Below are 23629 nucleotides of genomic sequence, written 5' to 3' on the forward strand. Positions count from 1 at the left end.
GTTGCCCCATGGGCCTATACTATACCATCCTGCGACAATTACTTCCTAAACTGGGGGAAGCATTCCCTGGCAAATATCAATATACAACAACTCCATACTGCTCACACAGAGAATTATCCTCTTTTTACAAAAATATATACCGATGGATCAAAGTCTGATAGCGCAGTAGGTGCTGCAGCAGTTTTCCCTTTTAACACCATCTCTCTATCACTTCCCACAGAATGCAGCAGTTATACGAGTTATTTGCCATCAAGCTTGCCCTACAAAATATTCTGCATCTGTCCATCAAAAAGAGTATAATATATACGGACTCGCAGAGTGCACTTATAACCCTACAAAACACCTCCTCACCAAAGAATCCTTTAATAAAAACTATAAGAGATATGTTGATACACACTCAACATATTGTAGTTATCTTTTGCTGGATCCCAGGCCACACTGGGATACCTGGAAATGAATGTGCAGATTATGCAGCCAAACATCCTTCTAATTCAGAGTCATCATGTGCTCTCGTTCCATATGCTGACTATAAATCTAATATACAAAGAATATGTAAGGAACAATGGACACTTATATGGCAAAATAAACCAGATAATAAGCTCTTTCAAATAAAACCAGATCCACAATTATGGGCCTCTAGCTTCCGGGAAAACAGAAAGGAAGAAGTAATTCTAGCCAGAGCAAGAATTGGTCACAGTCACATTACCCACCTATTCCTCCTCGCAGGCAATGATCCTCCTCAGTGTACACACTGCAATTCTCAACTCACAATGAAGCACATTCTTGTTGAATGCACCTTATACTCGGCGCCTCTGTAGCCAGGTGGGAAGGAGCAGCAGTGCGTAGAACACGCTTCTTGATTAGACCGGGGTTCGAGCCCGTCACCACCAAATATGGAGGATGCGGAAAGGTCAGGGAATGACCACCGCATATTCCCGGAGCAATATGGCCTTAGTTGCTAATGCTCCTAAAAACCAAAACAACAAACAACAACAACCTTATACTCGCATGCCCGGCAACTCTCATTCAGTTTTCTTCCTAATCTTAAAGAATCTTTCAACCTCTGTCATATCATAGGTAATAATGCCAATCTCACAGAATTTTTCTCATTTATCAAACGGATAAACTTATATGATCAGTTCTGACTGTTTGCAAAACAGTCATCATGAGTATTGTCCACATCGCTGATCGGCGCAATATGGCCTGAGCAGCCCTTGCGCCAAAAATAACAATAACAACAACAACAAGAAATCTTTGGCAAAGGAATGAAAGAAAAACAGCAAAGAGTTCTTTACTTATGTAAACTCTAGAGAGAAAGGAATGAATCAGATTGGACCACTTAACATCGATGGGTTGACTATTGATGATCACGCTCAGGTAGCTGATAAACTGAATCAGCATTTTGCATCTACATTCACACATGAGGTTTTATTCAAGGAGGGGAATGCCAGAAGTTTATCATACTCTAACAGGGAGCTAAGTGATTTTGGAATAACTGATAGCAAAATGGAGGAGAAATTGAAGTTAAACATAAAAAAGCTAACTGGGGTGGACGGGATCTGTCCAGTTATATTAAAGGAGGAATCAAAAGAAGTAAGCAAACCCTTAGCCATAATTTTTGAGAGCTCTCTCGGACTCAGGAGAGGTCCCCGTGAACTGGAGGTGTGCAAATGTATCACCGATTCACAAAGGAGGTTCAAAAGGTGACACAACTAACTATAGATCTGTTAGTTTAACTCGTGTTCTGGGGAAAATAATGGAATCACTGGTTAAAGAAGCATTGCAGGATCATTTAGACAAGACTGCAGTAATAGTTAAGACACAGCATGGGTTTGTTAAAGTGAGTTTTTGTCTGACCAATTTGATTGGATACTATGATGTGGTCACAAAGGAACTGAATGTCAAAAATAATTTTGATATCACATACAGTCAGTCCTCGTATAACACGTGTTTACACTACACAAATTCGATCATACACGATTTATAAATAGGGGACTGATATCTTATATAACACGAACTGAATTCGCTAATGCACGATTCGCCTTCGTGTTTACAAGAAATGGCAGTCGAACGCAGACTCATCCCAACCGTACGCAACATGATAGGAATGAAGAGAAGATTCTGAAAATATATTTATTTTTTTTTATATCAGTGAAGGGGAAACACATTTCACCATAATAAGGTAAAAACCCACACAATTCCAGCTATCGGTATAGTCGCAAATGCAATTAGATCGAGTTTACTACCAGTTTATAACAGGCAGGAATGCAACTGGACTAGCAGGAATGCAACTGGAAATTGTTTTTGTTTTATGGTAGTAACCCCTAGAAATGTGCTTTAGTAAAATGTGGAGTGTTAATAGTGTACTCTGCCTTTACGGTGTTGTTTATTCAGTTGCTACACGCGTGCAGCTTTGTTTATGTGTATCAAGCGTGCCTCCTCATTTTGTAATTGTGCTTTATTCCCTAAAAATGAGTAAAATACTTAAAAGGTGTGAAAAGGAAGTGTCCTGGTGAAGACACTGCAGATTCAGAGAGAAAAAGAAAAGCAATATCGATAAACAGAGGTGGACTGGGTAAAAAATTCTTACCCGGAAAAATTTGTAGTGGCCTCATACTATGGTTTGTGGCCAAAATCACACCGGTCCCCGGCCCACCTGGGTTTCCGCCGGTAAGGCTTATGGCCAGTCCACTTCTGTCGATAGAGAAAAAATATGAAATTGTGAAACGCTTTGAGCGAATTTAAAGACCATGTGATATTGCACGTGCTACAGACCTAAATGAGGCAAAGCCGAGAATTACAAAGAATGCAGAGAAAATACAAACAACTTTCATAGCAGGACCAACTCAAAGCGTAATTAAAATCCATTAGATTAAGACACAGAGAATTGGAAGAGATGTAACGGCTGTCATCTGTTTGGATAGAAAATCAAACAAAAAATGAGTTTTCTTACGATAGAAGCAAAAGCATTAGCAATATTTTATGACGTAATAGTCGTAATAAAATACGTAAGTATTTTATTCGTAAAAAATACGCATTTTTTATTATTTTATTTTTTATAATTTATATTATAATAAAGTATAATATAATAATAATAAAAAATATTATTTTTTATTACATATTTTAATCGTTATAAAATAAGTATTTTATTACGATTATTTATTGTGTTTGGTAATGTTTTGGTTACCAATGTGTGTTCAATCTTGGGTGGCCGGCACCTAACCCTATTTTTCCCATAGGGCCTGTTGTTTATATTGCACGATTTTACATTGCACTTGGGTTTCTAGGAACACAACTATCGTGCTATACGAGGACTGACTGTACTTGGATTTTAGAAAAGATTTTGATACTGTTGCCCATGGAAGACTGCTGTACAAATTAGAGCAGAATGGTATTAAGGGAAAGTTGCTACAATGGATAAAAGGGTGGTTGAGTAGGAGAAGACAGTAGTAATCAGTTGACGCTGTTCTTAGTGGACTAATATTATTAGTGGAGTCCCACAGGGTTTGGTGTTGGGCCCACTATTGTTTTGTATAATTATCACTGATATTGAGGAAGGTATATCAGGATTAATGTCCAAGTTTGCAGATGATAGAAAGATTGGCAGGGTTGTTAATGACAGTAGAGACAATAAGCCACTCCAACTGGATCTAGATAAGTTGGGCAAATGGGCTGAGAAGTGGCAACTGAAGTTTATCATTGACAAATGCAAAGTATTGCATATGGGTAGCAATAAACTAAGAGAAACGTACCAACTGTAGAAACGTACACTCAGGGAAGTGGAAAGTGAAAAAGACCTGAGGATAATTGTGCAGTCAAATATGAAGTTTGTTGAGCAGTGCAGATGGGCTGCCAGGGCAAGTCATGGAGTCTTTTCAATGATATATAGGAATTTTGCTAGCAGGGACAGGGAGGTGATTATCCCGTTGTACAAGGGGATGGTCAGGCCACACCTAGAGTACTGTGTACAGGTCTGGAGGAAGGATGTAGAGTTGCTAGAACGAGTACAAAGAAGGGCAACAAGATTGGTGAGGGGAACAAAGGGGTGCTCTTATGGAGAAAGGCTTAAGTTCTGCAAATGGCAGTGCCTGGAGAGTAGGCACCTGCGAGGTGATCTGATTGAGGTGTATAAAGTCTTGAATGGGTTGAGTAAGTGGAATGCTGATGGGATTCTTCCTCTTGCTCAGATTAAGAACCTGAGGGGGGCATAGATTCAAATTGAGGAAGACAGTTATAGAATAGATGTGTGGAAATTTGCCTTTAGTCAGCGGGTGGTTGATTGGTGGAACAGACTTCCATCTTTTGTTATGGAAGTTGATAGCCTAAATAAATTTAAGGCTGAGCTGGACAGGCATTTGGAACGAATGGAGTGGTGAAATGAGAGGATTTTCTTTTTTGCTTTTGGCTGATGCGGCATAAGTTTACTTTCTTGCATCGTATGCCTCTGCTAATGATAAGAAGATAACCCCTAAAACTTTTTTTCATATCTGAATGTAGATGCAGAATATCTATTCAGATTGTCAGCAACCTTAACAGTATCATCAGCAGTTATACCATTCAAATCTAGTGGACCAATGTGATTGATCACTTTCTTTCTTTCTAGGGTTAACATAAGTTAAGTTTTTTGCTACTTTACTTTGCATTCTTTGCCAGAGACATTTAGTAATTTGGCTTAAACTTGCCTAGCTGCCATTCTGACTTAATTGTAGACTAGTTTATACTCATTATAGATTTCTGCATCCCATAATAATTTAAATGCATCCTATATTTTTCTTTTCTGTTCCATTTAGCTCTAAGTCTTGAGCAGTACTTCTTAATTGGTATAAAAAGCTTAGCAGCTTTTATGATTACTTCGTCAAATGCTTCCCATGTAGAATTTGGAGTTCTGCTGTTCACTGATGTTCTAAATTTGCTGTGGAATTTGCTTTGACTGTCACGACTAAGTCATCAGCAAAGGCTATTGTTTAAACTTGTCCCAGATTTGTACAGAAAGGATGGAGGGTGTTATGCTGTTAGTTAGGAAATACAAAATCTAATGCAGTGCATCCAGTTGACATGGGTGGTCAGTGCAATGTTGAGTCAATTTGGTGTGACATGAGCACTGGGAAACAAATATGAGAGTAGGAGTGTGTTATAGGCCTGATGACTGTTGTGTAAGCATAATGATTATGGATATATCTAATTCAGCATTGTGATCGTTATGGTATAACGTAAAACTATATAGTGGAATACGTATTACTGCAATAGCTTAGTATGGTGTAGTAAAGTAAATCAATCAATTAAATTAATTAGCCCTATTAATTTTCATTGTTAATAAATTAAATCGTATTTTAATGGAAATCATGCCCCAGACTAGAGAAGCAAAGCAACATGCACAAAGTAGCGAGAGTACTGTGGCTAGGGAGAAAACCGAAGGGGACAATTCAGCAGTTCAGCTTGAGCAGATGGGCTGAGAGGTGGCAAATGAAGTTTAATATTGACAAATGTAAAGTACTATATATATGGGAAGCAGTAACCCCAGAGTAACGTATCAACTCTGTGATACTACACTGACAGTGGTAGAGAAAGAAAAGGACCTGGGGGTAATTGTGCAGGCAGATAAGAAGTTTCCTGAGCAGTGCAGACGGTCTGCAAGAGTAGCTCATGGTGTCTTGTCAATGATATACAGGAATTTTTCTAGCAGGGATGAGGATGTGATTATCCCCTTGTATAAGGCAATGGTCAGGCTACACCTTGAGTACTGTATACAGGTCTGGAGGCCTCAGTTTAAGAAGGATGTAGAGCTGTTGGAATGAGTACAAAGAAGGGCAACAAGATTAGTGAATGGAACAGAGGGTTGCTGTTATGAAGAAAGGCTTAAGTTTTGCAAATTACAGTGTCTGGAGACTAGGCATCTGCGAGGTGATCTGAAAGAGGTTGTATAAAGCCTTGAATGGTTTGACCATGCTCAATGATGATGGGATTCATCCTCTTGCTCAGAATAATCACCTGAGAGGGCATAAATTCAAATTGAAGAAAGACAGATGTAGAATAGATGTGCGGAAATTTGCTTGGTGGAACAGACTCCCATCCTTTGTTGTGGATGTTGATAGCCTAAATAAGTTTAAGGCTGGGCTGGACAGGTATTTGGAATGAATGGAGGGGCGAAATGGGAGAGTTTTTTTTTTTTTTTTTTTGGCTGATGCTACATGAGCTTGCTTTCTTGCAGTATGTGCCTCTACTAATGCTAATTCTCCAACACATCACAGCCTAAAGAAATGTGCAACTTGTGAAATGTTTGCGATCTTTCTGGGATGGGACATGATGTTGCCACGGGGGATGACTTTGTGTAAACTCAATGTAAGCAGTGTGAAGAAGTTAAGTGCCAACTCAGCATTGTTATGGGCCTCTATGAGAGCTTGAAGCACAGGTAGATGCTGTCAAATGACTTAAATTGGAGCACCCATCAAGCTCTCAGCTGCCCACATCAGTGCCAGAGCTTGCATTTAATCCTCAGGCAGCACAGCAGCAACATTCAGGACAGAATGCACTGGTCCCACAGGAGCTAGTTATTGTCGGTGACTATTGTCAGGGAGATGGGAAATATATTGTACAAAAAGGATAGGTGGAATAAGATCAGAGTATGTCTGCAAGGAGCCAAAGTTGATAATGTATAGCAGATATCATCTTTTAAGGGCACAAAGGGTGATATTGTTGTACACTTTGGCACTAATTACATTAAGAGTAGTATATTTGCAGACTTACCTAAGAAGTACAGGTCAACGTTGAAATAAAATCGATAGTTAGGGTTAAATTTGAAAGTGTCTGCAGATCTGCCCAGACATGATAGAAGCAAGTATATGATGAGAGGCTTATCAATCAAGTCGGCCCTGGAGAGATTGTGCAAGGCTCATGGGGTAGAATTTTTTTCAGTGTGGTTTGTGCTTGCTAACAGGAGAGACTGCTTCTACAGGGATGGGATACACTTAAATAGAAAGGGTGCAAGAATATTTGCTGATGCTACGAGGCACTGTTAGTTGGGTTGGAAAACTGCTTGCTTGGTGGGGGGGGGATCCACAGACTAAACGATTAACAGTAGCCAAAGTTAGAGGTGAAAGTGATTCTTGCACTGCTTGTATTGTAATTATCAGCAGCCTAGAGAGCAAGTTGCTTGGGATTTTCAAGAGCTGCTGGGAGTCATCATGGAACAAATAAATACATGGGCTGTGTAGGGTAACTAAGGGTAAGAACAGGTGCATGTATACTTGCATGTACACCAATGCTAGAAGTATACTAAATAAATTTGATGAATTTGAAGTTCTGATCAAGACATCAAAGGCAGATATTGTTGGGATATCAGAGACATGGTGTCACACAGATATAAGCAATGAAGAATTGGAATTTGGGGAGTACAATGTGTACAGAAAGGATAGAGAGGGTCAGAAGGGAGGATGGGTTATGCTGTTAGTTAAGAAACACATAAGATCTCAGGAAGTGCATCCAGTTGACATTGGTGGCCAGTGCAATATTCAGTATGTTTGGTGTGACAAACACTGGGAAAGGGGAAATGAGAGTAGGAGTGTGTTATAGGCCTAATGACTCTGATGAGTACAACGATCAGTTGTGCAGAGAAATAGTGGGCCAGTAAATTCTCTACATTACAAGACATTCTGAATAAATCACAATGTATTGTATTGGAGGATTTTGACTGGAACTTCCAATAAATCCACAAAAGTCGCATTCTATCAAGACTTTTGTGGATTTATTGGAAGATTGTTTGCTACATCAACATGTTTGAGGGGCAACTAGAGGGAGTAATACTCTTGATCTGATTATCAGCAGCAATTATTCATGCATTAAGCATTTGCAGATAAAGGAACCACTAGGTGACAGTGATCACAGTGTACCGATGTGGGATTTACTTAAAGATGTAACTACCGTCAAGGGTTTTTGTTTTCGTAAAGGTGACTACAGTGGTCTCGAACAGTTTTTAAATTCTATACAGTAGAATCAACTGATGATGTTACCGATGCCGAATTCTAAATGGGGAGCCTTAAGGGACTTAATCTTGGAGGCTAATAATGCTTTTCATACCAACTGAGAAATACTGTTCAAGTTCAGGCCTAAATGGATGTCAGTTGAATTAATGTGACTCGTGACCAACAAGAAAAATGCATGGGATGCATATAAATTAATAAGTGACACAGACGCCTACAGCAGATATAAGCTAGTCTGTAATCAAGTCACAAAGGAGGTTAGGCAGGCAAAGGCAGATTATGAGAAAACTTTGTCAAAGGGTGCAAAGGAAAAAAGTAAAGAGCTCTTTAGATATGTAAACTCTAGAAGGAAGGGGATGAATCAGATTGGTCCACTTAACATAGATGGTTCGACTATTGATGATCCTGCTCAAGTAGCTGATAAACTGAATGAGTATTTTGCATCTACATTCACACATGAGGAGTAGAGCCGGCTGTAAACTTTGCGGGGCCCTGTGCAAGGTGCTTGCAGACCCCAACGAGCTGTCAATGATGAAAATAAAGTATATAGCCATTGTAATGTCTTGAAAAATTTTTCTCCAAGTTGGAAGATTTGGCAATATCACCCAAAACAAGGTTTATATTGTGACATGCACAGGGAGTATATATATCGCTTTAGGCCAGTACTTTGTCTTTCTAAGTTAGGTTTTCCTTGTAAATTATTTGTTGTTTTTTTCAAACTGGATCAAATTTTGAGATCAATTCCATGAGGCCAAGGAAATGTCCATTACTGGGGTTGAAAAGTTTGTCACTTGTTCCTCTTATTGTGCTTTGCCAAGTAGATAATTCCTCCAATAATCCCGGCAAATATTTGACGTAATTCTTCTGTCTTTTTTTTTTATAAGTTCTTTACTTCTCACATCTAGTGATGTTCACTTAATTAAATTTAGTTCCCTTTCGATTAAACTACTCATACATTTGCGATGAACTGGTGACTGCTCATGTTCTGGACTTCTTAGATTTAGGTGAGACCAATCATTAAATCCGTTGCTACAAAAAGTAATTTCTGAATAGGAAAAGAGTTTACAGGCAAAACACATATGCTGTCCGAACTTGATGAGTATATTAACCACCGTCGTTGTTGAATTGCACTATTTGGTAATTGCTTTGTATAATAGTACTTGGAAAAGCATCTTCCTTTGCTATTTTGTGAAAAATTATCAGATTTTATTTAAACTGGTCCTTTTTTTAATTAGTAATGTTCTCATTTGGTCGGATATTATATATTTTGGCCAAGTTGCTGGATCTTCAACAGAAAAATATTAATCAACACCAACACCAGAATGGGCTTCTGAAGCTTCATATTTGCCTTGTGCTTCATTGTGTTCTTTTATTTCTTGACCTATTTATTTTTTTCTCGTGTGTTCTTTTATTTCTTGACCTATTTATTTTTTTCTCGTGTGTTCTTTTATTTCTTGGCCTCCTATTTCTTCTTCACTAGTAACTGCTACCATTGGCATAGTCTTGAAACTGAGCTTTTCATCATTGCTCATTGTTTCCAAATTTGATACAGTAACAGATTTTAATATTGCACTTTGCAATTTAGATGCTTCTTGTTTCTTTGCCAATTTTTTTATTTTTTCAGATCCACTAGAATATTTATGATTCTGGTCTCTTTCTCGCTTTCCCATTTTACTATAAATGCAAAAAACTTTTTTTTTTTTCAATTTTCATATAACATATATAATAATATTATTAAATCTTCTGCAAATGCATTTTTGATCGTCACACTCGTGGTATAGTCGTTTGCAGATTAAATAACTTATTAAACATAAACATAAAATAACTCTTTAACTTACCAAATTATGACAATCTATATATGGAAAATAGGTGGAATGAGGCAACCGTCATAAGAGGAGCCACACTGGTACAAGAGAAAATTTAAATAAGCACTATGAATAAATAACGAAAGACAGGTATTTAGTAAACCAAGCGCAAAAACTTAAGCCACTTTGGAGGAGTCGCTTAAGACAAAATATTCTTCAAAGGATACCATCAGCTGAGCTGATGCATGACAAGTATAGACCAATCAGGGCATTCATCACATGTCAGAAAGCATCAATTAGCAATTACGACATAGCCGACACATCGACCAATCAGAGACCGCCACATCAAACAAGAACAACTATTTCATTTCTTGTTGATTTTGTGCAAAACTGTATACTTTATAATAATTACTTCATTAATCGTTTGTATTGTGTATTGTGTGAGTATGGGGCCCTGAGTGATTGGCCTGGTCGCCCATGCCTCAGGCTGGCTCTGATGAGGAGTTACTCAAAAAAGGGAATGCCAGAAGTTTATCAACCTCTAACAGGGAGCTAAGTGATTTTGTAATAAATGACAGCAAAGTGGAGCAGAAATTGTTGAAGTTAAACCTAAAAAGGCACCTGGGACAGATGGAATCTATCCAGTTATATTGAAGGAGGCAGCAAGGGAAGTAAGCAAACCCTTAGCCATAATTATGAGAGCATCCTTAGATTCAGGGGAAGTCCACATGGACTGGAGATGTGCAAATGTGTCACCAATTCACAAAGGCAGTGCAAAGGTTAAAGAAGTGATACAGGATCACCTAGACAAGACTGCAGTAATAGACATGGGTTTGTTAAGGGGAAGTCTTGTCTGACCAATTTGATTGGATTCTACAATGTGGTCACAAAAGTACTGGATGCAAAAAATAATTTTGATATCATATACTTGGATTTCAGGAAAGCTTTTGATTCTGTTGCCTGTGGAAGGCTGCTGTACAAGTTGGAGCCTCATGGCATTAAGGGCAAATTGCTGCAATGGATAAAGGGATGGTTGAGTGGGAGACGACAGACAGTGGTAATAAATGGACCCTGCTCTATGTGGACTTATGTTATTAGTGGAGTCCCCCAGGGTTCAGTGCTAGCCCCATTGTTTTTTTGTGTATTTATCTATGATATCGATGAAGGTATATCAGGCTTAATGTCCAAGTTTGCAGATGATACAAAGGTTGACAGGGTTGTTAATGCTGGCAAAGACAGTATACTACTGCAACAGGATTTAGAAACATTAGGCAGATTGGCTTAGAAGTGGCAACTGAAGTTTAACATTGATTAATGCAAAGTACTGCATATGGGTAGCAGTAACTCAAGAGAAACGTACCAACTGTATGGTACTACACTCAGTGAGGTGGAGAATGAAAAGACCTGGGGGTAATTGTGCAGTCAGATACGAAGTTCTCTGGCGCCTCCGTAGCCAGGTGGGAAGGAGCAGCAGTGCGTAGTACACGCTTCTTGATTAGACCGGGGTTCGAGCCCGTCACCACCAAATACGGAGGATGCGGAAAGGTCAAGGGAATGACCACCGCATATTCCCGGAGCAATATGGCCTTAGTTGCTAATGCTCCTAAAAACCAAATAAGAAACAACGAAGTTCTCTGAGCAGTGCAGACAGGTTGCTAGAGCAGGTCATGGAGTTTTCTCAATGATATATAGGAATTTTGCTAGCAGAGAAAAAGAGGTGATTATCCCTTTGTATAATGCAGTGGTCAGGCCACACCTTGAGTACTGTGTACAGGTCTGGAAGCCTAATTTTAGGAAGAATGTAGAGTTGCTAGTGAGTACAGAGAAGGGCAACAAGATTGATGAGAGAAACAAAGGAGTGCACTTACGAAGAAAGGCTTAAGTTCTGCAAGTTGCAGCATCTGGAGACTAGGCACATGCAAGGTGATCTGATCGAGGTGTATAAGGCCTTGAATGGTTTGAGCAGGCTCAATGCTGACAGCATACTTCCACTTGCTCAGATTAAGAACTGGAGGGGGCATAGATTCAAATTGAGGAAAAACAGTTGTAGAATAAATGTGTGGAAGTTTTGACTTTAGCCAGCAGGTGGTTGATTGCTGGAACAGACTTCCATCTGTTGTTGTGGAAGTTGATAGCTTAAAGAAATTTAAAGCTGGACTAGACAAACATTTGGAGTGACTGGATGGGTGAAATGGGGTGTTTTTTTTTTCTTTTTTGGCTGATGCTGTATATGCTTGCTTTCTTGCATCATATGCCTCAGCTAATGCTAATTTTGGTATGATTTACAACATCCAGAACACTTTAACTGGATGTTGTAAATCAGAGTTATGCACCGAAGGATCTCACAGAAGGAGACATCCATTGCTGCATCCAGAGATGGATGGATCCCTGGAGGAGGTAATGTTTAGTTTCTCAAGAAAATTACTTTGATGGAGTGAATCTTCAGTTGTAGAAAATTTTACAAGAGAATTTTATATAAAATTTGTCTCCTTTAATTTTGTGACAAATCTTGTAATTGTAGAACCTATTAAGCTTTTTTACCCCAACTAAAATTAGCATGGGGCACAGAAACCTACAGTAAGTACAAACTAGTCTATGGTCAATTTACTAAGGGATTAGGCAAGTTAAAGCAGATTACGAGAGCCTTTGACTGAGAATGTAAAGAAAAATAGCAAAGAATTCTTTTATTATGTTAAAACTTAGAAGGAAAGGGATGAAGCTACATTAGTCCATAGATATCACTGGCATAACTGTGGATGACCCTGTTCACGTCGCTGAGAAACATAATTTGCATCTATAGTCATGTGTGAAGTTTATAGTGATGGGAGTACCAGAAGTATTCATAGTTATAAATGGGAGCAAAATTATTTTGTATAATGAGAGGAAAGTAGAAGAGAAATTGTTGAAACTGAAAATAAATAAGGCACATCAGGCTGATGGGATCTATCCAGTTATATTAAAATAAGCAGCAAAAGAGCTAAACCTTTGGCTGTAGTTACGAGATCATCATTTGATTCAGGGGAGGTCCTGTAGATTGGAGGTGAAAGGATGAAGTGAGTAATTATAGACCTGTAAGATTGGCTTCTGTTCCAAAGGAAATAATGTTGTTCATGGTTAAGGTAGTATTACAGGATAGTGTTGATAGGAATGGACTTAAATGGAAATCACAACATAGATTTCTTGTCTCGTTGTCTTGAGATATGATTAGCCTGATTAGTTGCTATGATGCAGTTACAAAGAAACTTGATGCAAAAAATAATTTTGACATCATATACTCTTATATTACTTTACTTTATACTCTTATATCAGTAAAGCTTTTGCACTATCCCGTATGAAAGACTGCTACAAATTGGAACATTTCAAGCATCTGCAAACAGAATGTTGGAAAATCTTAGTATCCTTCACCTCCTGTCAGCAACGGCATTGGAATGGATCTTTTGGCTTACTTATTTGGATTTTATGAGGACTGGCCAGATCTAAACTTTGCTATGTTGCTGAATTATATGAGTCTACAAAAAAGAGTTCTCTTCAATTGCTGGGCCCAATCCATCACAACACTATCCACCGCCATAGGAGCATTTAAAACATCTCCGGTACACGCTTTTCATGTTGAATCCAGTAAACCAGTTATTAGATGGCATCAGCTAGTATTACAGTGTCTTATCTTGACATTATTATGATATCAAGGTAAGACTGAAATTGCTAAAGAAGTTAAAAGTCTTTTTGTAAGAGTCACTCTCATATGTAATGTGACAAAATTTGTTTGTGCTAAGGTGGAAAAATGTATATAATGCTTGTTCAAAGTCATCTCGAACCTTAAAACTTCAGTAGCTTTTACTAAACTACAAATTACTAATACACCAAATAGCTCTTTCACTTATTCCCCACCCACCTTGGAATAATCTATTAAGTTTTGACTCATCCTTTCAAAAATGGGGGGGGGAGCAGTCTTATACACGCTTGGCTTCTAGCATCTACATGTTGTTAATTATGTTTTGAATATTTGAATGAATATTTTGCATCGACATCTAAATGAATCTTCATTTATGAGGTTTTTTGAATGAATCTTCATTCATTCAAAATGAATGAATTTTCATCTAAATGAATATTTTGCATCGACATTCACACATGAGGAGTTATTCAGCGAGGGGAATGCCAGAGGTGTATTCAACTCTAGCAGTAAGTTAGAGAATCTTGTAATAACTGAGAGCAAAGTGGAGGAGAAATTGTTGAAGATAAACACAAGAAAGGCACCTGGGGTGGATGGGATATATCCAGTTATATTAAAGGAGGCAGCAAAGGAAGTAAGCAAACCCTTAGCCATAATTATGAGAGCTTCCTTGGATTCAGGGGAGGTACCCATGGACTGGAGATGTGCAAATGTGACCCCAATTCACAAAGGGGGATCAAAGGCTGACACAAGTAATTATAGACCTGTGAGTTTAACTTCTGTTCCCGGAAAATTAATGGAGGCACTGGTTAAAGAAGCACTGCAGGATCATCTAGACAAGACTTCAGTTATAGCTAGGACACAGCATGGTTTTGTTAAGGGGAAGTCTTGCCTGACCAATTTGATTGGATACTATGATGCAGTCACAAAAGAACTGGATGCAGGGAATAACTTTGATATTATATACTTGGATCTTAGAAAGGCTTTTGATACTGTTGCACATGGAAGACTGCTGCACAAATTGGAGCAGTGTGGCATTGGAGGCAAATTGCTGCTATGGATAAAGGGGTGGTTGAGGGGGAGAAGACAGAGAGTGGTAATCAATGGACACTGCTCATCGTGGACTAATGTTATTAGTGGAGTCCCTCAGGGTTCAGTATTGGGTCCTTTATTGTTTTCTGTATTTATAAATGATATTGATGATGGTATATCAGGCTTAATGTCCAAGTTTGCAGACGATACGAAGGTTGGCAGGGTTGTCAAGGACACTACTGACACTATGCTGCTGCAACAGGATTTGGAAAGGTTTAGCAGATGGGCTTCGAGGTGGCAAATGAAGTTTAACATTGACAAATGTAAAGTACTACATATGGGAAACAGCAACCCCAGAGCAACGTATCAACTCTGTGGTACTACACTGACAGTGGTAGAGAATGAAAGGGACCTGGGGGTGGTTGTGCAAGCAGATATGAAGTTCTCTGAGCAGTGAAGACGGGCTGCAAGAGTAGCTCATGGTGTATTGTCAATGATATATAGGAATTTTTCTAGCAGGGATAAGGAGGTGATTATTCCCTTGTATAAGGTAATGGTCAGGCCACACCTAGAGTACTGTATACAGGCCTGGAGGCCTCATTTCAAGAAGGATGTAGAGCTGCTGGAACGAGTACAGAGAAGGGCAACAAGATTGGTGAATGGGACAAAGGGGTGCTCTTACGAAGAAAGGCTTAAGTTTTGCGAATTACAGTGTCTGGAAACTAGGCACCAGCGAGGTGATCTGATAGAGGTGTACAAAGCCTTGAATGGTTTGAGCCTGCTCAATGCTGATGGGATTCTTCCTCTTGCTCAGAATAATCACCTGAGAGGGCATAAATTCAAATTGAGGAAAGACAGATGTAGGATAGATGTGCGGAAATTTGCCTTTAGCCAGCGGGTGGTTGGTAGGTGGAACAGACTTCCATCCCTTGTCGTGGAAGTTGATAGCCTAAATAAGTTTAAGGCTCAGCTGGACAGGTATTTCGAACGAACAGAGGGGTGAAGTGGAAGTGGTTATTTTTATTTATTTACGTTACTTTTTTTTTTTTTTTTTTGGCTGATGCTGCATAAGCTTGCTTTCTTGCATCAAATGCCTCTGCTAATGCTAATGTTCAGTTTTCAACCCATAATCCTGTATACAAAAATGGTTTCAAATGCTTCATAGTCAAAGCGGCTCCCATAGGAATGCAACATATATACAATACAACTTCAAATCAGCCTTGGATGTCAGTATAGCTTTAGATTATCTGAAGATCAAACTACAAAAAAGTGTCATCGACACACTTCTTAACACACTTCTGCAATGTCTGTAATACGTACAGACATTGCAGAGCCCAATAACCATTTCTCTCACATATTCAGTGCATTATAGCAGAATTGAAAAAGAACAGAGACTGCATTTATGTTGGATCTTAGGACATGCTAAGATTACAGATAATGAGAGGGCTAACATAGTGGGAAAATCAGCTGCCAATCCTGTTGCTAATTGCTTCATAATTTCATATAGTCTATATGCTATTAATGCTCTTCTGTGAGACATCAATGAACTGGAACAGACATGTATAGTTTGTATTGTGTATCCCTTCAGGTGGTGCCAGAGATCATCCTGAACTTTTCATGATTTCTTTGGGCGAAGATACGGAATTCTCTAACCCAGTAAATTGTTGTGCTTTATGTGTAGTTGGGTTATGTTGTCTGTGTTATGTGACTGGCCACTTAGTGATTGCACCTCCCATTAACTGAGTGGCCAGTCACACAACACAAAACAAAAATGGTATGATTATACCATATGGAATTCTCTATGATTATATATGATTAAACCCTAAAATATTACACCATACGGCAAAACAAAAATGGTATGTTTATACCATTTTTGTTTTGCCATGATTATACCATGGACTATAAGCTTGGGATACCAAAGATGCAAGGAGATATTCCTAGCAATACCATGGAAATGACATTTATGTGTTATCCAAACTCTTTCTCCAAGCAGAGGAACTACCAAAATTCCAAACCTGTAACTCCATTCAGAGTTCGCTAGAGTGCCAAAATTTTTAAAGTGAATGTTGGCAAGCCTTTAGAAATGGTACAGAATAAATGTTATTTATTATTTATAATTTGGTTTTTAGGAGCATTAGCAACTAAGGCCATATTGCTCCGGGATATGCGGTGGTCATTCCCTGACCTTTCCGCATCCTCCGTATTTGGTGGTGACGGGTTCGTATAGAATAAATGAATATATATTCTATTCTGTATATCTCTACAGAATATATGAATCTCTCACCTTTAAAAAGCTATTAGTTAACAGAGATAGTACCTATCAGATTTATTTTTACTTTCCTGTGTACCGTAAACTACACCATCTTTTAAGACATTGAACCACATTAATCCTCAATAACAAGTAGAGATGTAACTAACTACAAATTTTACCTTCCCAGTGTGAGATTTTTAAACTTCCTCCCATGTGATCTTTAACAATTATACTGTACCATCTGTTGTCCCCTCCCATCTACTTTGGCAGCTTTGTAATAATGCTACTTATGGACATCGGTTAGGAAATGGGTATCCCAACAAAATACATTTTGCTTATAGTCTTTCTTCTATGCTCTAGAATTATTGCTAGATGACCAACCTTGACAACCCAATTCCTTCCTTCTCCATCACTTATCTATGTCATTAACAGAATGGTGTGTTTATCTTCTGCTCATCAATGGGTGAATATTCAAAACATAGTTCATCCTGTTCATGCCTGCATGCTCCCTGCAAGTTATGGTAATATTCCATTGTTTTTCACCTTTGTACAATTTCACTGTTTATCCAAGACTCCCCTTTGTAAATGTACTTGAGCACCTACAGCACATAATTTTTTATCCATCGAAAGACTTTTCCCATTGATATATGCCTTGTAAATTGCTGCTCTACGTCTGTCTTGTTTCTCTCTCTCTCTCTCTCTCTCTCTCTCTCTCTCTCTCTCTCTCTCTCTCTCTCTCTCTCTCTCTCTCTCTCTCTCTCTCTCTCTCATTTCTGTAATCTCTGCCACTGTGATTCCTGCTCACCAGCACAAGTGCATGGCAGTGGTGCCACCACTTTTTAAATATCCCTCATACAATAAAATGCCTTCTAAGTTCTGTGAATTCAATGGAATTTACAATATACAAAAATTGAAGTCTATTATTAGCAGTTCATCTTTTAATTCTTGGTTCTTTTGTGATAGTACTAGAGAATTGTAAATTTAAATAAATTATGAATTTAGAATATCAGTGAAAGAGAAATATATGCTATTGTAGATTCATAATCTTGTGTTTTCAGGATTACGTAAAAAATAAAAATATGTTATGCTTCAGAGTAATAAAAAATAAGCAATACTAATAATAAAAACATATAATGATATTTTTCTTTTAGCTGCATTGGCAAGTACGTGATAATCCTGATCTCTGCCACCATACTCTGCAGTGTTTGAACCAGTTAGCTTCATTAAATGGAGTCCTTATGAATAACAAGGAAGACAGATGTAATTATCTGGCATGGTTTATGGATGGAATGTTGAAATTGCTTACTAGGTATGTAGGTATATGTTATATTCACAATGATCTTAACAGTATTTTGTGATGTTAACAATAAAATGCAATGTTAAATATACACCTTAGCTCTTGATTATTCCTAGCTCTGGAAGGAAAAAGTAGTATTGAGAATAAAATAAGCAAACAATTCAATTTTATTATTCTTTTATGTATTTGTTTTTGAATAATTTATAAACTGGCATTCATAAATGTTAACTCTCTGTGCCTAAGTTTTTCTGACATCAATAATCTGGGTTTTGTAATATGAACAATGGAGAAATAGTGTTAAAGCATATTTAACTTCTAAGTGAGCAACTGCCTTACAACCAGGTCTTTTAGCAGTAATTTTTCAGAAATAGTGGTACTAGCACTAAGGGATCTTCAGTACCTTCTAGTTAAATTAAACCTTTTTTTTTTCTAATGATATCATATGAGGTGTGATCAAGAATTTTGGAAACCTGAACCTAGCCGGGTGGGTAAAGTGCCTGCCTGGCAACCCAAAGGTTGCGGGTTCGAATCCTGCCTCGGGTTTGGATATTACGATGGTACCATACTCTCCGGTTGGACCTCACAGCCACGACACACGAAGAAAGCAGGAAAAAACTGGTTCCTTCGTATATTGCTCACATCATATGATTAAAAAAAAAAAAAAAAAACCTGAACCTAATATTTGGGAAATAATGAAGAGTACTAACTATTCAGTTGGATCTCATTTGAAGTAGCCTCCTTGACACTATATAGGTCAGTTTACCAAATGAATTTTAAAAATTCACACAAAAAATTCATATACAGCACAATTCAAAAAACAGTCTGAAAACCATTCCAGAATTGACCATGGGTCTAAATGTTTTATTAAAGAAAAAAAAAAAAAAATGCTACTAAAAAAAAAAAGGGGGGGGGGTATTTTTCACAGAGTCCATATCGTTATATATAAAAAAAAGCATGAAATACTGAACAGTCACAATGTGGTAAGCATTTAAGCTTCTGGTAGTGGATTACCTGACAGGTGACCCTGAAAATATCGTCCCATGTTAACTGTTAATTAATGATTAAAAATATGAATATATTTTCTTACTGTCCTAAATATGGTTGAACTCTTACTGAAATAGATTCTGACATGCACTTGCCACTATCTTTGCCGATTCAATTCATTAAATTGCACTACATTCTCATCATTTATTAGAATCCTGTTTTCAGTTATAAGAATCAATTTTGAATGCCTCTGTGATATTTTTCTAAAGCACATTTTTGGAGGTCACATTTATAGAGGGTGCAACCATAAAATAATAAAACCAATTTGCAGTTTCTGGTTTATTGGGCTTTTCTGTTAATGCAATTCTGTTAGTGCAATAAATGGATGGTAAACTCGATCTGATTGCATTTACGATAATTTCGATAGTGAAATTCTGTGTTTTCACGTTATTATGGGGAAATGTGTTTCCACTTCACTGAAATCTGCTCTTCATTTCTATATCTAAACTTCATCTCACTTGCTTGTGTCGTATTAGTTCCAACTTGTGTTTTCTGTGTGCTTTGTTATTGATTGAAGCTTATCTGTTTTACTGTGTTTTAAATTTTATTACCCAAAAAAAAAAAAAAAATGTCAGTGTGAACAGAAAGAAAGTGAATTTGAGTGTAGAAGATAAGTTATGAATTTTAGGAACGTATGATAAATTAAATGTAGGCAATATGTTTCAAAGGGAAGTGGGAGTAAAATTAGAAAGGCCTCAGTCATTTTTATCAAAATTATTAAAATCATGTCACACATTAAACACTAATGTGATTAGTGAAACCAGAAAAAGGAAGCATGAAGGGAAATGCCAAACAGTAGATGAAGCTCTGTTCGTTTGGTTCAAACAGGCCAGCTCATTTAATGCACCAATTATTCGTAGCATTTTTATTCAAAAAGTTAATGATTTTGCTGAAAACTGGATGAAGAGTTTAAGGCAACGGACAGATAGCTGACAACATGGAAGGAGAGGTATGATATTGTTCACAAAAAACTTCATGGAGAAAAACAGGATTCTGATGGTTCTGCAACTGACACCTGGTTGAAAACCTCTTGGCAAACCGTGTTAAGCACTTATAAACCTGAAGATATTTTTAATACAGATGACACAGGGTTGTACTACAGGGTTACCTCAGACCGCTGCATGATTTTTAAAAATTCCTCTGAATTTGCAGGAAAAAAGATAAAGGATGGGATTACAGTTTTTTTACCTTACAACATGACGGGAACAATCAAAATGAAGCCGTTAGTTATCGGTAAGAGTAAATTGCCTAGTTGTTTTAAAAGAGTACAACAGCTGCTCATTGAATATGCCAATGCTTGGATGACAGCTTCTTTATTTGAAGATTATCTTTGTAAATGGGATTTGTAATTGAATAAGAAAACCAAAAAAATTTGCATTGGTTTTGGTCATCTGTTCAAAGCTGACTTTCAGAAACATCGAATTAGCTTTTCTATCTTCAAATACCACATCACTGATTCAACCTCCCAACCAGGGAATAATAAAAACCTTTAAGACCTTTTATAGATTGGCTATGAGGTAAAAAATCATCCAGTCTATAGATGGTTTAGGAACATCTTCCCATATTGCAAAGTAGATAACTTGTTTTAGATGCACTTCATATGACAATGAATGCCTTGAATGAAGTTTCCGAAACCTGCATTAGCAACTGTTTCAAAAAATGTGGATTAATTCTTCATGATCGTCAACTAAGTCAGAATACTGATCATGTTGAAAAGCCTGAAGGCATGGGCAAACACGAGTTTAAATCCACTACAAGTTACTATAGCTTTAAAGGATGAAGAAATTGCCCAGTCTTTTTCTGATAATTTTGCCAAAGAGGAGGAGGAGGTAAATGAAGATGAGCTGGAACAAATTCCAGTTACAAAACAGCAAACACGTGAAGCTATAGGCATCTTGAGGAGAGATCATTGGAAGAAACTGGTGCAAGTGATCGTGAATATAGACTGTTATACAATATTGAAAAATCTATAAATAGACTTTGCAGTGATAATTTAAAGCAATATCAAATAAGTGACTATTTTAAATTATAATCATATTACAAAGTGTTAATAAAAGTGTTATAAAAATAAATTTATACGTAACTATAAATTTATTTTTATACTTACGATTTTCATGTATCATTTCTTCCGATTTTCACGTATCATTCAATTGGTAATATGCAGCCATTCCTGAAGAAAACCCCAGGTAAGAGAATTCTTCTGCCTTAAAATATATAATATTTCAAAAAATTTTAATATCCATATTAAAAAAGGATAGCCTATACTATCCTTTTTGGGAAAAATCCACAAAGTTTATTTTAAATCCATAATGAGATCACAGATCCACTAGAAAGAAAAATTACAATAAACTATTACCATTTGTCTGACTTTACGAAAATTAGTGGGTCTCGACTACTCAAGTTGTCTGTCTATCTGATCATACACTAGCTGATCCCGAAGCTTCTTAGAGAGTTACCAATAGGTTCGGTCTGGTGTACTAACTAGCGGCCGGCCTGTGAACACCGTTTTAGTGCTGTACCCTCAAATGTAAGGAAGTTTGGATCTCGCCATGGTGTTCATCATAACCTCAAGAGATCAGTCATACTGCATGATGGAAGAGATGGGGAAGGGTTGACCGGAACCTAACTCTGGAGACTAAGTCTGGAAACTACAAGCACCCATTCATTGATGACACATCTTGCAACCCGGGCTTCTTGTTACTGCACCAAAACACTCCCAGCATGCCTTTGTTGACTTTTTGTTGTTTCAATACTCTGGGGTGTTAGAGTGATGCACCCGCAAAGGCTTCAGTTTAAAATCTCCAGAGGCATTGGCACCCCACAGGAGTGTGAGCCTATCTTTCATAGGCTTATGCCCAGGTAAACTAGCCTCGTCCTTAGTGATGTATGTTCTCCTGGGTATTCACTTCCAGAAGAGGCTGGTTTCATCAACATTAAAAACCTGGTGGGGAAGATAATACTGCTGATCAACAAACTCATGGAATTCAATTTTAAAGGCCTCAGCTGCTTCTGTATTAGCACTCCATTCCTTTCAGCACTTTTGATATTTGCCCTGTTTGTGAAGTGCTTGAACCAGCCCTTGCTGGCTTATTATTATTATTATTATTATTACTAGCCATATAGTGCAAGGAAGCCTGAGGCTTATGCTGCACCTGCCAAAAAAAAAAAAAAAATTCCAAGTTACCCAGCGAGAGAGAGAGAGAGACATAGAAGGGAATCACAAAGAAACAGAAGAATGGTGATATCCAGCTCAGGACCCTGGGTGTGCCAAGCCCATACTCACCAGATGTGAGCCCCTGGGGTTATTTTTAAAGTCTTCAAAGTGCATAGTACTGCCACTGGTAAATTGTCTAGGCACTGTGTCACCCTTCATCTGCTTTTCCCTAATTCATATTAACAAAAGCCTTTCCATTTCCACAATAAAGTCTCTTCCCTTATGCACCGATGTGGAATCTTCACCAACTTTAACACTCTTTAGAATATCCTTTTGTTTAACTATTGTAGAAAAGGTTGATTGAGAAAAACCATACTCACGTACTAATGGACTAATTTTTACTCCTCCATGTTTTTTTTTATCATTTCCTGCTTCACTTTAATGGAAATATTATTCTTAACTTGCACTTCAGGAGCCATGGTTATTTTATTTCAATTTATTTAATTAATAAATTCAAAAATAACCACAATTAAATTACTGTAATTATAATTAACAAAAATACATCCTGTTTACACACTGAACAAGCGCATCAAACAGAAGATAAAGAATAACACAGGGGAATATTGTTGAACAATAACAAAGACACTAATTGGTTGAGAAAATTGTATGAGTGATGTTCCATGCATCTGAAAATTTCCACTCGTGCATCGTTTCAGTTATATCAGAAAGCCATCGGTTCCTGAAAATATCACCAGTCCTTAAAATAAAAGATTATATGGAAGGTAAATCAGTTGCTGAGAATATTGGATGTTGATGTTATCAATAAGTCGAGGCCCCACTCTAGTTGTAGTAGCAAATGATTCAAAAATGCTAGTTTATACAGCATTAGCCAAAAAAAAAAAAAAAAAGCCAACACTTGCCATTCCCTTTAACAGTTTATCTGGTTCTTCCTTGAATTTATTCAAAAGACACACCTTGAAACATCAGATAGATGAGAGTTTGTTCCAGTAATCAAGCACCCTCTGGCTGAAAGCAAATTTGACACATCTGATCAGCATCCATCTTTCCTCAATTTGAATTTATGACCCCCTGCGTGTTTGTCTGAGCAAGAGGAAGAATTTCATCAGAATTGAGCTCAGATCACAGATCACACAGGTGCCTAGTTGACAGATGTTGCAAATTGCAAATCTCAAGTCTTTACTGGTAAGAGCACCAGTTTGCTCCTGTCACCAGTCTTGTTGCTCTTCTCTGCAAGGATGTGGACCTGTTCCAACAGATCCACATCCTTGTTAAAATGTGGCTTCCGCATCTGTATGGAGTATTCAAAATGTGGCTTAACTATTTTTTTATTCAAAGGGATAGTCGCCTCCCTATCCCTGTTGGAAAAAATCCTGTACAGC

The 23629-nt window shown here is 37.7% G+C and overlaps 1 protein-coding gene across 1 annotated transcript in view; it reads left to right on the top strand.

The window, feature by feature from the left end:
• Positions 1 to 23629, top strand: part of LOC150091450 (exportin-4-like) — a 748459-nt gene that overhangs the window by 243508 nt on the left and 481322 nt on the right. The window contains exon 8 of the mRNA XM_090383995.1: positions 17886 to 18043. Coding sequence (XP_090240121.1) covers positions 17886 to 18043 — 158 coding nt within the window. The remainder of the gene's footprint in view (positions 1 to 17885; positions 18044 to 23629) is intronic.

This window comes from Mastigoproctus giganteus, chromosome 1, assembly GCF_048544385.1.
Source record: "Mastigoproctus giganteus isolate SK-2022 chromosome 1, ASM4854438v1, whole genome shotgun sequence".
Lineage (NCBI taxonomy): Eukaryota > Metazoa > Arthropoda > Arachnida > Uropygi > Thelyphonidae > Mastigoproctus > Mastigoproctus giganteus.